This window comes from Lagenorhynchus albirostris, chromosome 2 (assembly GCF_949774975.1).
Source record: "Lagenorhynchus albirostris chromosome 2, mLagAlb1.1, whole genome shotgun sequence".
NCBI classification, from domain to species: Eukaryota; Metazoa; Chordata; class Mammalia; order Artiodactyla; family Delphinidae; genus Lagenorhynchus; species Lagenorhynchus albirostris.
In genome coordinates, this window is record NC_083096.1 from 150,477,267 (window position 1) to 150,491,849 (window position 14,583).

Sequence of the window (14,583 nt, forward strand, 5' to 3'; positions counted from 1 at the left end):
GAAGGCGGGGAACGGAGGGGGACGGGCTACACAGAGCTTGAGTCGTATCTCACGTTTTATTTCCGAAGCTGGGTACGAGAGTACGTGGGTGCTCATTATATTATTTTTTATGCTTTTTTATATGCCTGAAATACTTCATGTAAAGAAAGGATGCCTCTGAAATTAAACACAGCAACCTCATAATTTTTTTTAAAAGATGGACCGGACGACACTGTCAGATGCAGCCAAGATGTCAAGTTAGGGAATGAAAAGCGTCCTTTGGATCTCCTGGGGGCACTGAGCAGTTTCACTGAAGTGGTGAGGGGAGAAGATATTCTTCAAGAGTAAATGGTGAGTAAGAGGAGACAGTCGGCACGGGCAATCTTTCTAGAAGTCGCATGAGAAAGCGTAAGGAAACAAACCTTGAAGGAAATGTTCTGTACTAAGTGCCTTCAGATACACTTCATGGTGGGCCTCAGGGAAGGTCACAGATCCCTTCCTTTTCCCGCCTCCAATTTCACGTCTAAGGAAAAGCGTACTGCTGCTCACTGGCCAAGGGCAAGGGTGTGGACTGGGCTTTTGTTTTCTAGGAGGGGAACCTGAGCAGAATGGTCATAAACTGTGGGGTGCTTTTTCTTGCTGGATGGTGGGCTGTGTATCGGGCTTTCCTGCCCTTCATGGCTTAGCAGGATCCGAATCTTGAGTGAGGATTTAGGAGCAAAGTTAGGCTGCTTGGCTACCTGCACCCATGAAAAAGGAGTTCTTCATGGGGTTCAACCCAACCCATGAGATTTGTCCTTGGAGGTTGAAGGTCAAAGCTCCAGTTCAAGAGTATCCTTTTGCTGGCCACTGTCTTTTTTTCAGGGAGGGGTGGGCCAGCTAAGTAGAGGGTTCAGGCGTTCTTGAGTCTGCTGGCCAAATGATATCACCCCTTTAACCGTTATCTTATTTAATTCTGACCACAACCTAATACAGTGGTATTATTCTCTCCATTTAACTGATGAAGAAACTAAAGCAAAACATGTTAGTAACTTGTCCATGGTCACAGCTAATAAAGAGGTAGTACTGGGACCGGATCCTTCTATGTCTGACGCTAAAGCTGAAACTCTACCATGCCATGAAATAGGGCAGTAACTTGACACGGAAAGAGAACTGTAAAACTCTCAGGGATGGGAAAGTTTTATGTCAGGAACTGCATGGGTGAGGTCCTTGAGGCAATAGAAGGGGACAGTTCTGAGAGTATAGGGGGAAAGGTTAGCCTTGGACAGGATAAAAAAGGACTGGAGGGGAGGCTAGGTTAAGGTGAAAAAAATCAGGAGGGGATGATGGAGGGCCCTGGGGGCAGCCGTCCGGATGGCCTCTATTTTCTCTGGGATTTCCCCCCTCATATCTAGTCCTCTAGCACTGCTGTCTTTGGCACCCGTTTTGTGTGATCTCACAGCACAGTGTTCTTCCCTCATCAGAGTCCTTACTGCACTCCAAGTACCTGTGTCTGCATTAGACTGGAACTTTTTGAGGAGAGGAACCACATCTGTCTACTCCACTGTTGTGTACCTAGCCCCCGGCAAAGTGGTGGTTTCTGAGTAAACATTCCACTAAAGAAGTAAGAAAAAAGGAAGGACAGGAAAGAGGGAGAGAAGGTAGGGCATTGTTGAGAGGGGTGGATTCCCAGCAGGGAGACTTCTGAGGGTACAGCCCTGTCCTGACACTGGGGAGGTAGCTTGGGGGATGAGATGTTAATGTAAAGTGGGGCAGGGTTCCCAACATACCTTGACCTTTGATCCCAAAAGGCGGCACAAATTCCCGGATCCTAGCCCACTTGCGGAAGGAGTCATCCAGGAACATGGGTGCTGGCTTGGAGAACCTGGAATACAACAGGGCAGTTGAGAGTCCCAGGGCGCACGAGGCTGCAGTGCTAAGTGGCTTTCTGTCCATCTGTCTTGGCTGTGGGTCCGCCAGAAGCCATCCTCCACGTGCCAGCATCTCCTCCCCACTCCAGCCTGCACATTGGGTAGCTGCTGTGCGGGGTCTGACAGATCCGGTTCAGTGGAGCCTGAGTGTGGAGGAGCAGGCCTGGCCAGTCCTTATGGGGCCAGCTGTAGGAGTGGAGAGGCAAGATGCACACCGCAGGATCAGCATCTCAGAGCGAGAAGCTCCCTGGGAGGTTATCCACGTGCGCATCCATCAAATAGTCACTGCTGCCCACGCTGTTCCTGCAATCTGGGAACACGGCGATGAGACACTGTCCAGTGAGCAGAAAAATACCCCCAAATGCAGCCCGTGCAGAGAGACAGAAGTTGGGAGAGAATTCTGGGAGGTGGACCACCCAGGGTGAGGAGGAAGGAGAATTCACGGTGAGAGGGCAAAGCAGGTGAACAGTCATAGGAGTTAGAGGTTTGACAGAAGAAAAAAAATCACAGTATCCTGCAGCGGGGAGGCTTCAGACAAGCAGAAGCCTGAGCACTTTTGCTGGCAGAGAGGAGGACCGAGAGAACGCCAAGCTCCACAGGAGGTGGCGGAGGGACAAGGAGTTTACGGGTAGGGGGAGTTTTGGTCTGGAGGAAAGATGGGAGGGAAAAGGGGGAGAGAAGGAGTCATGCGGTGATGCCAAGTTGTGGAGAGAAAAGGCAAGCCTTGCTCTTCTTGGGAAACCGAGGAGTGGGCAGGGCAGGGGGGAGGCGGGGGGGTGGGGGATGGCATCAGAGGGTTGCAGAAGGAAGTGAGGGCAGAGTGAGAAGGGACAGGAGGAACCAAGCTCTTCAGAGATGCTGGGACAGCACGATTTCACTTGGAACCTAGCACCCTGATTTTGAGACCTTTCAGGTAACCTAGCAGCCCGGGAGATGGCCAGCACCTGGTCACTTCCTGTGTGTTGACCTTGTTGTGGGGTGTGCTTAGGGCCTTCCTGGCTGAGAACGAAGGTGTGGAGGCCTAGGCCTCTATGGCTGACTCTTGTTTCTAACAGCCTGAATCAGCCCACTGAAAAACTGAAGACTGGAGGAGGGGCCCTCCCAGCCCAGAAGCTGGAACTCACCGTCCCCCAATGAACTCTAACCTCAGCATCCATTTCTCATTCCCATCATCACTAACACCATTACAATCACCAGACCAGGGGGAATAACAGCACTAATCACTTGGAGGTCTATCATTACTAGAGGTTTTGAAGTGAACTTGAAAGAGGCAGAAAACTTTCAATGCTGCTCCCTCCCCATCCCTTGCTGCTAGGAAGAAACTGTCAACACGTGATAGCGTGGGAGGGCTATTCCCGCACAGCCGCTTCTTCTGGCCTTCTGAGTTAGCACACTTCTCCTCTGGGTAGAAGGGTCACTCATGTTTCTCATACCTAGTACACATAATCTAAGTGAATTAATACATTTGATGTTTTACCAGAGGCCCCGAGGATTCTGACCAGAGTCCACAAGGTACCTGGATAAGCCTGGGGCAAGAACCTCTCCTGTGTCAGGACTGAGCTTATGAAAGTTTTGCAGTTTCTCAGTCAGGCATGGACATGATTTTATCTGCCTCCCAATATGTACTGCATGTCATATGCTAGCAAAATCTCCTAAGATCTAGCCAAATGGTCTCAACACATTTTTTCCTTGTCTTCTCTCTTCCTCCATCTTTCAGCTGATGAGAAAGTTCATTATATTAATTTTTACTTAACCCCCCCCACCCCTTATTGGGCTTCCCTGGTGGCACAGTGGTTAAGAATCCGCTTGCCTGGGCTTCCCTGGTGGCGCAGTGGTTGAGAGTCCGCCTGCCGATGCAGGGGACACAGGTTCGTGCCCCGGTCCGGGAAGATCCCACATGCCGCGGAGCAGCTGGGCCCATGAGCCATGGCCGCTAAGCCTGCACATCTGGAGCCTGTGCTCCGCAACGGGAGAGGCCACAGCAGTGAGAGGCCCGCGTACCGCAAAAAAAAAAAAAAAAAAAAAAAGAATCCGCCTGCCAATGCAGAGGACACGGATTCAAGCCCTGGTCCGGGAAGATCCCACATGCCATGGAGCAACTAAGCCCGTGCGCCACAACTACTGAGCCTGCGCTCTAGAGCCCGCAAGCCACAACTACTGAGCCCGTGTGCCACAACTACTGAAGCCTGCATGCCTAAAGCCCATGCTCCGCAACGAGAAGCCACCGCAATGAGAAGCCTGTGCACCACAAGGAAGAGTAGCCCCCACTTGTCACAACTAGAGAAAACCCACGCGCAGCTACAAGGACCCAACACAGCCAAAAATAAATAAATAAAATAAATAAAATTTTTAAAAACGCCTCATTTTTGGCGCTTATAAAGTGTTAATTTTGGAAAAAAATACAGATAGGCGCGCGCACACACACACACACACACACACGTAAAAAATACTCATAATCCTACAACACAGAGACAATTAACCTTTGGTATATATCCATACTGACTTTCCTTTTCCCATATTATTTTTTAGATTGTGCTGTAGACGACTTTTTTCACTTTATAATATTATGAAAATATTGCTATGCAAATGGACAGAACAAAAACCATAAGCGGCTGGTAACCTGATTAAAAATGACTTCCCAAAATCAAATGTACAAGGATACACAAATGGAAAAATACCCTGAAACCATTTGATTTTATATTTATATCTCTTTTCTCGTAAGCTGATATCCTTGTTTATAGTGATAGTAACATAATTATTTGCTTTATCCTAATATATCCACACATATAGATACACATATAAAATATGTAGAATAGTTTCAGAATAAAAACACCAGTATTATTACTAATACTACCATTACTAAAAATGATTTAGGGAATACCCCCCAGAGAAATACAGATAAATTACTTTGCTTTTGCAGAATTATTTTGGAATAATCCTGCTGAGTTTACTTTGTCAGCAATACATAGTTAAGTTCATTTGTTTCATTCTGTTTTTGCTTCTAGAGTTTGCTTACCCCTCATATTAATTTAACTTTGTTTTATGATGATATAAAACTATAGGGCTTCCCTGGTGGCGCAGTGGTTGAGAGTCCGCCTGCCGATTCAGGGGACACGGGTTCGTGCCCCGGTTCGGGAAGATCCCACATGCCGTGGAGCGGCTGGGCCTGTGAGCCATGGCCGCTGAGCCTGTGCGTCCGGAGTCTGTGCTCCGCAACGGGAGAGGCCACAACAGTGAGAGGCCCGCATACCACAAAAAACAAACAAACAAACAAAAAAACAACAAAAAAAAACTATAGAATTCCAAAATTAAATTCACAAAGCAAGATATATTCAGAGAAGTCAAACTTTCATTTCTGTGTCCAACTCCTGTTACTTTTATTCCTGTATAGTATTCATTTTTATTAGTTTTTATTTTTTCCTCATTTTTTTTTTTTGGTATAAGCAAATACATAATATATGTATGTGAATTCCTAGTCCCTTCTTCTTCTTCTTCTTTTTTTTTAAATTGGGGTATAGTTGCTTTACAATGTTGTGTTACTTTTTGCTGTATAACGAAGTGAATCATCTATATGTATACATATATCCCCTCCCTCTTGGACCTCCCTCTCACCCTCCATCCCCCATCCCAACTATCTAGGTCACCACAGAGCACTGAGCTGAGCTCCCTGCGCTATACAGCAGGTTCCCACTAGCTATCTGTTTTACACATGGCAGTGCGCATACGTCAATCCCAATCTCCCAATTTATCCCACACCCCACAGCCCGTGTCCACATGTCTGCTCTGTATGTCTGCGTCTCTACTCCTGCCCTGTAAATAGGTTCATCTGTACCATTTTTCTAGATTCCACAAATATGTGTCAATATACAGTATTTGTTTTTCTTTTTCTGACTTACTTCACTCTGTATGACAGACTCTAGGTCCATCCACATCTCTACAAATGACCCAGTGTTGTTCCTTTTTTATGGCTGAGTAATATTCCATTGTATATATGTACCACATCTTCTTTATCCATACATCTATATTCAATAAAAAGGTAACGTATACAGTTTTACCTTTTGATTTTTTTCACTATACAATATATCCTGGTAATTACTGCACAGCAGTAGTGGTATATACTTGATTATACTCCATTATGGTTATGTACATATATCATTCAATCAGTCCCCTGGGTGGTTTCCAGTCTGTTGTAGAGTAGGTACCACTAACAGTGGTTACAGTGAATAACTTCATGCATATATCTTTTCTATTTGCCAATGTATCTTTGGAATAGATTCCTAGAAGTGGGTTTGCTGGATCAAAGGGAAAATGCATATATATAATTTTGCTCCATATTGCCAAACTCCCCTCCACCAGGATCACACCATTTCACATTACCCACCAGCAACAAATGACAGTGTCGTTTTCGCCACAGCCTCACCAACAGAGTATACTGTCGAACATTTCAATTTTGCCAGTCTGACAGGAGAGGAACAGTATCTCAGTGTGGTTTTAATTTGCATTTCTTTTACTGTGTGTGGAATTGAGCACTGTCTTATATATGGAAGGGCCATTTGTGAATTTTTCTATGAATTTTGTTCATATCTCTTGCCCATTTTTCCAAAAGGTTATGGGTTTTTTCTTTTTTCCCCTAGCTTTATTATGATATAATTGACTATAACTGATATATAACACTGTATAAGTTTAAGGTGTACAACATGTTTTCATACACATATGTGACAATATGATTACTACTACAGCACTAGCTAACAATCTTCTCTTTTTTTTTAAGCTCTTTATATATTAAATATATAAACCCTCTGAGATACGGTTACAAATATATCTCTATTGAGATATAAATTGAGTTTATTTATTCACTTGGCTTGTGATGTTTTCCTTTCTTGCTTTCTTTTTCCCCCTTTTTTACAACAGATTTTTTAAAAAAGTGTAGTCAAAGGGAATTGCCTGGCAGTCCAGTGGTTAGGACTTGACGCTTTCACTGCCAAGGGTCCAGGTTTGATCTCTGGTTGGGGAACTAAGATCCAGCAGGCCGTGCAGCATGGCAAAAAAAAAAAAAAAAGTTGGGACTTCCCTGGTAGCGCAGTGGTTAAGAATCTGCCTGCTAATGCAAGGGACACAGGTTCGCGCCCTGGTCCAGGGAGATCCCACATGCCGCGGAGCAACTAAGCCCACGAGCCACAATTACTGAAGCCCACACGCCTAGAGCCCTGCTCTGCAACAAGAGAAGCCACTGCAATGAGAAGCCAGCGTACCACAACGAAGAGTAGCCCCCGCTCGCCAAAACTAGAGAAAGCCCGCGCGCAGCAATGAAGACCCAACACAGGCAAAAATAAATAAATAATTTTTTTTAAAAAGGGTCAAATTTATCAATCTTTTCCCTTATTGATTCTGGGTTTTGAGTTTTAGTTTAAAAAGTTTTCTTCATTCCCAGGTTATAGTCTTTCCTGGTTAGAATCCCATCCACCTCTTTAGTCTCTCTCTTGCCAGGATGCTATACCCTCTTGTTCCATTGTCTTTTTGTCCCATCCATAAAGCAAAATCCAATCAGAGATTAATCGAATCCTACACTCTTGCACTTTATATACTCAGAGTGCTGCTAGAAAACACACACACACACAGACTGGTGCCACTACAAATTCATGGACTGAGCCTTAGTTGGACCCTCACCTTTGCTCAGCAGCTATTCCAAACCTTCTCCACTCTCCATAAACTCTCTATCCTTTTCCCACTTTACCTAAGCAGATATCTCTTCTTTTTTCTCACTTCACAGACAAAACCAAGCCAATCAGATAGGAACTCCTTCAGATTCTTACTTCCTTCCCCCACCCTAGACCCATCAAAGCTGATCTCTCCATCACACTATGCAGCCCACTCCTGTTTGTTTCCCCCTAAGCATACAGCAAGCTCAGGTCTCTCCTACATGAGAACAAACTCAATAAACTTTCCTGACCACGTACCCATGCTACCAGTCTCTCTCTCTATCCTTTCATGGCAAAACCTCGATAAAGAGCAGTGGCTATTCTGTCTCAACTTCCTCATCTCCTATTCACTCCTCGACCTACTGCAATCTGGATTTTACTCCTCTGAGACTAGTTGTGTCCTACCAACCATGCACTATTTGTAGCTCCCTGAACATGCCAGTCTTCATGCATTTACACATGCAGTCTCTGCCTGAAATGTACCCCTGTCACCCTTCCCTGTATTCCCCAATCCCTTCCCTCTCTATTTGCCTGGAAAATCCCTTCTCATTCTTTAAGTTCAGATGCTGCTTCCTCTGGACAGCCTTCCCCCAGGAGGTGGCTCAGTGCCTGCAGAGGCCCTGGAAGCTGAGCGGGGAGGGCCATAAACAACAGGAAATGGGGTGTGGTGATGGTGGAGGTGGTGTATGTGTGTGTGTTTGCGTTAATTCTGCAGGCCGTCTGGGCAGAGCCCCATGCTACGCCTGGAAGAGAATTCAGGGGCTTCCGTCCAGAGGCCAGTGTGCCAGTTTGGGGGCCCAGCCAGGGTGGAGGTGGCCCTTGAGGTGCAGAATAACTGGCCAGACTAGCAGGGGTGTGCGACGCCTGACCTGCTTGCCTTGGCCAAGGGGGTAGTGGGGCAGGGTGGGGCAGGCTCCAGCAGACAGGCCCCAGCTCGCCAGCTCTGCATACAAAGCAGCCTTGGGATCAGGTTTCAGGAGGGTGTGTGTGTGAGTGCGTGAGAAGGAACAGGGGAAGGAGGAGGCAGAAGTTGTACGGGGACCTGTGCGTCTCTTCTTCTTGGATCCTAGAGCATAGCAATGTGGAGAGCTGAGGCTCTAGGAGGGTACATGCTAAGGGTGGGTCTGACCCCTGTGCCTCTCATAACAAGGCTGGACCCCAGGACCCATGAGGCTGCCCTGCCCACAGGCCTACAAACTGAGAGAGGACGATGACTCGGCACGATGGTCAGTCTGCCAGCCAGGATGGGCAACCCAGGACCCCTCAAAGGGATCTCTTAGTTCATTTAATGCCCAGCAGTGTGGCTGAGGTGAAGTGTAGAAGGTGAATGTCCCCAATTCTGGTTCGCCCACCTAAACCATTTCCTAAGGCCCAGAACATCAAGCCTGTGCCCAGAGACCAGCAGGAAAGCTAACTGAGTCTTACTAACTGGGAGGGGAGTAGTTCTTTGTGGTACCAGCAGACACAGAGTAGGATCTTCCTCCTAGTTCCCACCATCCCAACTGCAAAAGGTGCCTCCAGAGGCTTCCCTGGAGGCGCAGTGGTTGAGAGTCCGCCTGCCGATGCAGGGGACACGGGTTCGTGCCCCGGTCCAGGAAGATCCCACATGCCGCGGAGCGGCTGGGCCCGTGAGCCATGGCCGCTGAGCCTGCGCGTCCGGAGTCTGTGCTCCGCAACGGGAGAGGCCACAGCAGTGAGAGGCCCGCGTACCGCAAAAAAAAAAAAAAGAAAAAGGTACCTCCAGATGTGGGTTTGCTGGATTAGGGCAACACATAGTTTCAGCTCTCCATCTGTGCCTGTTTGGTTGTGTGGCCAGCCTTCTGGCCACAAGAGCCCAAGCAGCCCAGGAGACAAGAGGAAGGCAGAGCCCAGTAGTGGGTCCCGAGACTAGGGGCCACAGCACATCAGTCTGCCAGATTCAGCCACAGGCCTTGGCCCAAAATGAGTGAGACTGTCATCCAGTAGGGTGAAAGCCAAACCGCAGAGATCCTCCTTTCTAGAACCTGCTCTGGGAAGCGGTGGGGTGGATGAAGCAGAGGGACACACGTTTTCTAGAATCTACCTGTTCTTGTTTGGGATCTCGCTGTGGCAGCCCCACCATAAATGGCCCTGCACAGTAAGACCTTGGTATATGTCCAAGCAAACAAGATAAGCACTTTGTCAATGCCTTGTCCAGCTTATGTCTTGCTGCCCCTTCTCTTGCTGACCCACCTGAATGGGTCCCATGAGAGAGCAGAAGTCTGAGGAGAAAGGGTCATGAATATGCAGGGCAGGTGGGTCTATATCCTGCGAGAAGAGGCAGAGAAGACAAACAGCAGGTATCAACCAACAAGTACCGTTCCAAGCAAGAGCATGAAGTGTCTGCCTCCAATCTTAGGCAGGACCAGATGGAGCTGGAGGATGCAGCCCCATCCAACAACTGCTTGCCTACACGGGGTCAGGCTCCGTGCTGAGTGCTGGCTGGGGACCTAAGGTAAACTAGCTTTGGTCCTTCTCCTCAGGAGCTAATGGCAGACACAGGTAAACAAATAACCGTAAGAAAATAAGTCTGCACATCCTGTGTTTTGGAATAGGGAGTGGTATAAAGGTCTCAGACCAGCTTAGGGGTATAGCAATATCTTGAAGGAGATGATGACAAAACCAAGCTGAGCCTTCGAAGACAAGTAAATGTGAGCCTCTTGGAGCGTGGTGGGAAGGGCATTCAAGGAGGAGGGTCGTGCAGACAAGGGCACAGGAGAGAAGAGATCCAGAAGCAACCCTCCCTTCGAGACAAGGAGAGAGGCTGCTAAAGCTGCCAGGGTGGAAGCACCTGCCAAGGGCAGGGGGGCTTCAGCCTGGCCCCCCACCCAGTGACCTGCCCTCTCGTCCCACCCAGGCAGGCGCAGCAATGCGTGAGGAAGGACTGAGTGGGCGAGGGCATTCTGACTGGGTGTAAGTATAAGGCAGCTGAGGTGCGGGCTCTGCACAGAGGGAAAAGGCCGGGGCAGGGTGTGCATCAGCACAGCCAGGGTTGGCCTGATGCCCCGAGGCAGTGTCAGGGCCAGTTTCAAGGTGGATCACCACTGGCAACTTGGGGCACTCAGCTCATGCTCTTTCTTGTTAGTGCCTTGCAGTGGATATCTGCGTTCCTCCCCCGCTTCTTCTGTAAAGCACCTACTTTTTATTCCATATGGTCCTAGTTGAGCTGACCCCCCACCACTGCTGCTGGGATGGGCGCGTGGTCCAGGCTGGCCAATTAAGATACTTCACCCCTCAGAACCACAGTAACTGGCTCAACAATGGGCACGTGATCCAAGTGGGATGAATCCAATTCTCTGGGATTTAATATTTGGACACTAGGGTATATGGGAGTCTCTCTTTTTCTCCGAGATAGTGAGCTGTAAAGACCATGTAAGCCTAGAACAGTGCTTGTGCAAACCATGGCCCAGAGGTCAGCTGCCTGTTTGTATAAATAAAGTTTTATTAAAACACAGCCACACTCATTCATTTACCTAATGTCTATTGTTTGCTTTAATGTTATAACGGCAGAGTTGATTAGCTGTGACAGAGAATATATGGCCTGCAAAGCCGAAAATACTCACTATCTGGACTTTTAAGAAAAAAAATTTGCCACCCCTGGGCCTAGAACCGCTGGAGCCATCTTCTGTGGCTACACAGAGAAACTGTCTACAGAACAGTCAAATCCAGGGAAAGCAGAGCCAAGACGTGGGGAGAAAGACGCTGAGTCCTAGTCCGGGTGGGCCTGAAGACAGTTCAGCCCTGAACTTAACAGGTAAGTCAGCCAATCAATTTCCTTTTTGCTTGAATTAGTTTGACATGGATTTCTACCGACTACAACAGCTACTAGAAGATAATGCTTAAGCTCCTTCGTCTGGTTTCCAAAGCCCCTGTGATCTGACTCTCCTGCGTCAACCTCCCCGCCTCAGATACCCCTCTCTTCTCCTCCCTTTCCCTAAGCTCTAGCCATATCCAACTACTTATAGATTCTAGAATCTGCCAGGCTCTTTAACACCTCCATGCCTTTCCACTTGCTGTTCCCTTTGCCTGGAATTCTCTTCCCCTTCTCATTCGCATGCTGAATTTCTGCTCCTTCTTCAGCCCAACTCCAGCGTCTCTGCCTCTGCACAGGTAGGGTCTTCCCTGAGCCACACAGGGCTGACGGAGCCTCTCCAGGTCCCCACGGTTCTCCGTGCCCCTTCCTGGCACTGACTGCACACTAATGTGCCTGTTCCCTCCCCGGCACGCAGCCAGGATGGAGCAGGTGCTCCATAACTGACTGCTGGCTGGAAGAGGGAGGAGCGCTCGGGGTGACCGGCTCCACAGTGTGGATCTCCCTGGGCCAATGCAGGTGGAGTTTCTGCTCACCTGCGGAGCTCTGAGGACTGCCTTGTGCGGCACATCATGGATACTCTGATCTCCCTGCTCCGAAGGGCCAGGCTTCCAGTGATGTCCTTACTGTTTCCTAGTAAACCCCTCCCGGTCTGAAATACTGCCAGCTGCTGCCCCTCTGCCTGCTTAGGGACTTCGGCCACATCTGTGTCCAGACAGGCTGGAGCCACATGCATGACATGTATGACAGGCAGAGAGGCCTGCGCTGAAGGAGGCTCTCAAGGGGGCAGTGCCTGGGCTCCTGCTGACAGGGCTCCCCTGACTCTGCTGACGGCCTGTACCCAGAGTGGACCAAGGAGGAAGGGAAGGGGCCCGACTTCCTGATAAGGGGAGGGGAGCGTGGGGAGGCGAGGAGAGAACGGCGAGCTGAGAAGCCGCTACGAGAGGCAAGCACACCTCCCCCAGTGACAGCCTGGACAATGGCCAGAATGTCTACAGAGGCCACTTAACCCAGAGCCCAAGGACACGATCCGACCCCCGGTACCCACCCTCCAGCTCTCCAATACGTGCTAAGCCCCAGCTTATCCCAGGTACCGTGCTAGTCACTGGGAATATGATAATAAACAGCTCAGAGTCCCAGCTTCGTGATTAATGGATGAGGCAGCCAAACACACACAGAGGCAATAGTGAAACACACGACAAACGCCACAGTAACAAGAGTAATAACAGCAGTTCACAGGTACTGAGCTCTTGCAACGTTCTAGACACTGTCCTAAGTGTTCTATGCTTGTCGTCCTATTTCACCCACACAAGAACCTCATGGATCAGCACAACGTACATCAATACTTTTATTTATGGCACTGCCTTCGGGATACATGAAAGTCACCGGACCCTTCGGGAAGCGCGCCATCAGGGATGGAGAGGGCAAGACCAGACCACAGGGCGTTGCACAGGGAGAAAAGCGAGAGTGTTTGAGAGAGAGGAGGTGATCTCTGTAGAAACGTGGTAGTGGAGGAGAGGACAGAAAGGGACCGGGAGCTGGCGAGTGAAGCGGGAGGCAGAGACCCGAGCCTGCTTGTACTGGGGGAAGGAGCCCGCAGAGAAGGCGGAGGGAGGGGGTGCGAGAGACGGAGAGGCAGCAGTGGAGAGGCCACCAGGAGGCGAAGGGGACTGGATCAGAGTACGGGGAGAGGGACACAGAGGGCAGGGTGCCTTTTTCCTGGGAAAAGGGGGAGCACGCGAGGGTGGCTACCCTGATAGGTGCACTGGGAGCTGGGGGGACCTCATTTCTCCGGGGAATCTCTGGGGTTTGGGATTATGAGTGTGCAGGTCTGGGCTGTAGGAACTGATGAGTGGGAGAGGTTTGAAGCAGTCACTGTGGTAAGTCAACCAGGGACGGGACTGCTGAGCAATGCTGAGCACTGGCAGAGGCTGAAGACCAGGACGCCACCGTGGGGCCAATACATGTATTCGTGAGTCTCTGTTAACAGTTCAGCAGCCCGGAAACAAGCAGGAAAAGTGGCTGGATCAATTTCACCAAGTTCGGGCACTGCTTTATAAGGTGAGCTGGAAGGACAGGAGCGTGACAGAACTCAAACAGATGGTGAGAATACCAATGATGATGGATAGGGCCGTGGTGGAGGGGTGGTGGCTGTGGTTTTGATGGTGAGGAAGGCCAGGCCAGGCCAGGCCAGTGCAGTTGATCAAGCGAAACCTAGGAGTCATTCTTTTCTTTTTTAGTCCCATTTGCCCTGGATCATCACATTCTACAAAGAGAAACACCTATTTTATAAACAATCCTCTATCTTGCCAGTTGGGACGGAGTCATTCTTGACTCATTTCTTTTTCCTGTCTGTCTCTCTTCTGGGTCATCAGCAAATCCTGTTACTCTCTAAACATAACGTGAATCCCTCCACTCATCTCCATCTCTGCTGCTGCCACCAGGTCCACATCATCACCTTCTGGCTGCTGCGATGGTCAGTGACCAGCTTCTGCTCTGGCCCCTCATTCCATGCTCTAGAAAGGCCAGAAGCGTACTCCTAAATCATCAACCATATCATGACATTCCTCTGCCTAGAACCTTCTCACTGCCCTCTGAACAAAACCAAACTACAGATGACAATGACTAATCCTCCTCACCTGCCTCTCACCTCATTTCAGGGCCTCCTCCTGACTCACCCTGAAACAGTATACGTTGGCCTCCTGTCCAGTCCTTGAATACAACAAACATCGCTCTGTCTCTAGACCTTTCCAGAACCCCTCTGGACCTTCCCAAGGCTGGCTCTTCGTTTTCATTCGGATCTCTGTTCAAATGTCACCTCTTCAGAGACGTCTTCTCCAACCCCTCTGTCAAGGGTGGGTTTCCTCCTCCTGTCTCTATCACTCACCTTTGTTTTATTTTCTTCGTAAACATTTAGCACCGTTTAAAATTATCTTGTTCATTTGCTTACTCTCTCTCATGTGTACCAGTTTATTATAATTGGAGAATGCGAGCTCTGTGTGACTAGGGATCTGCCTATTTATTTCACTGCCATATCCCCCAGCACCTAGAATTGTGCCTTGCCTGGTAGGTAGGTGCTGAATTAATATTTATGAAGTGAGTTCAGAGATCTGCCTCCCACCAAGTCTACAAAACCACTGGCATCTGCTCCACTTTTCCTCCTTTC

At 48.9% G+C, this 14,583-nt stretch overlaps 1 protein-coding gene across 5 annotated transcripts in view; it reads right to left on the bottom strand.

Moving 5' to 3' along the window:
- ST3GAL3 (ST3 beta-galactoside alpha-2,3-sialyltransferase 3) overlaps positions 1–14,583 on the bottom strand; it is a 232,037-nt gene that overhangs the window by 26,710 nt on the left and 190,744 nt on the right. For all 5 annotated transcript variants that reach the window (XM_060140277.1, XM_060140274.1, XM_060140276.1 and 2 more), the window contains one exon: positions 1,749–1,843. In XM_060140277.1, the coding sequence (XP_059996260.1) occupies positions 1,749–1,843 (95 nt within the window). The remainder of the gene's footprint in view (positions 1–1,748; positions 1,844–14,583) is intronic.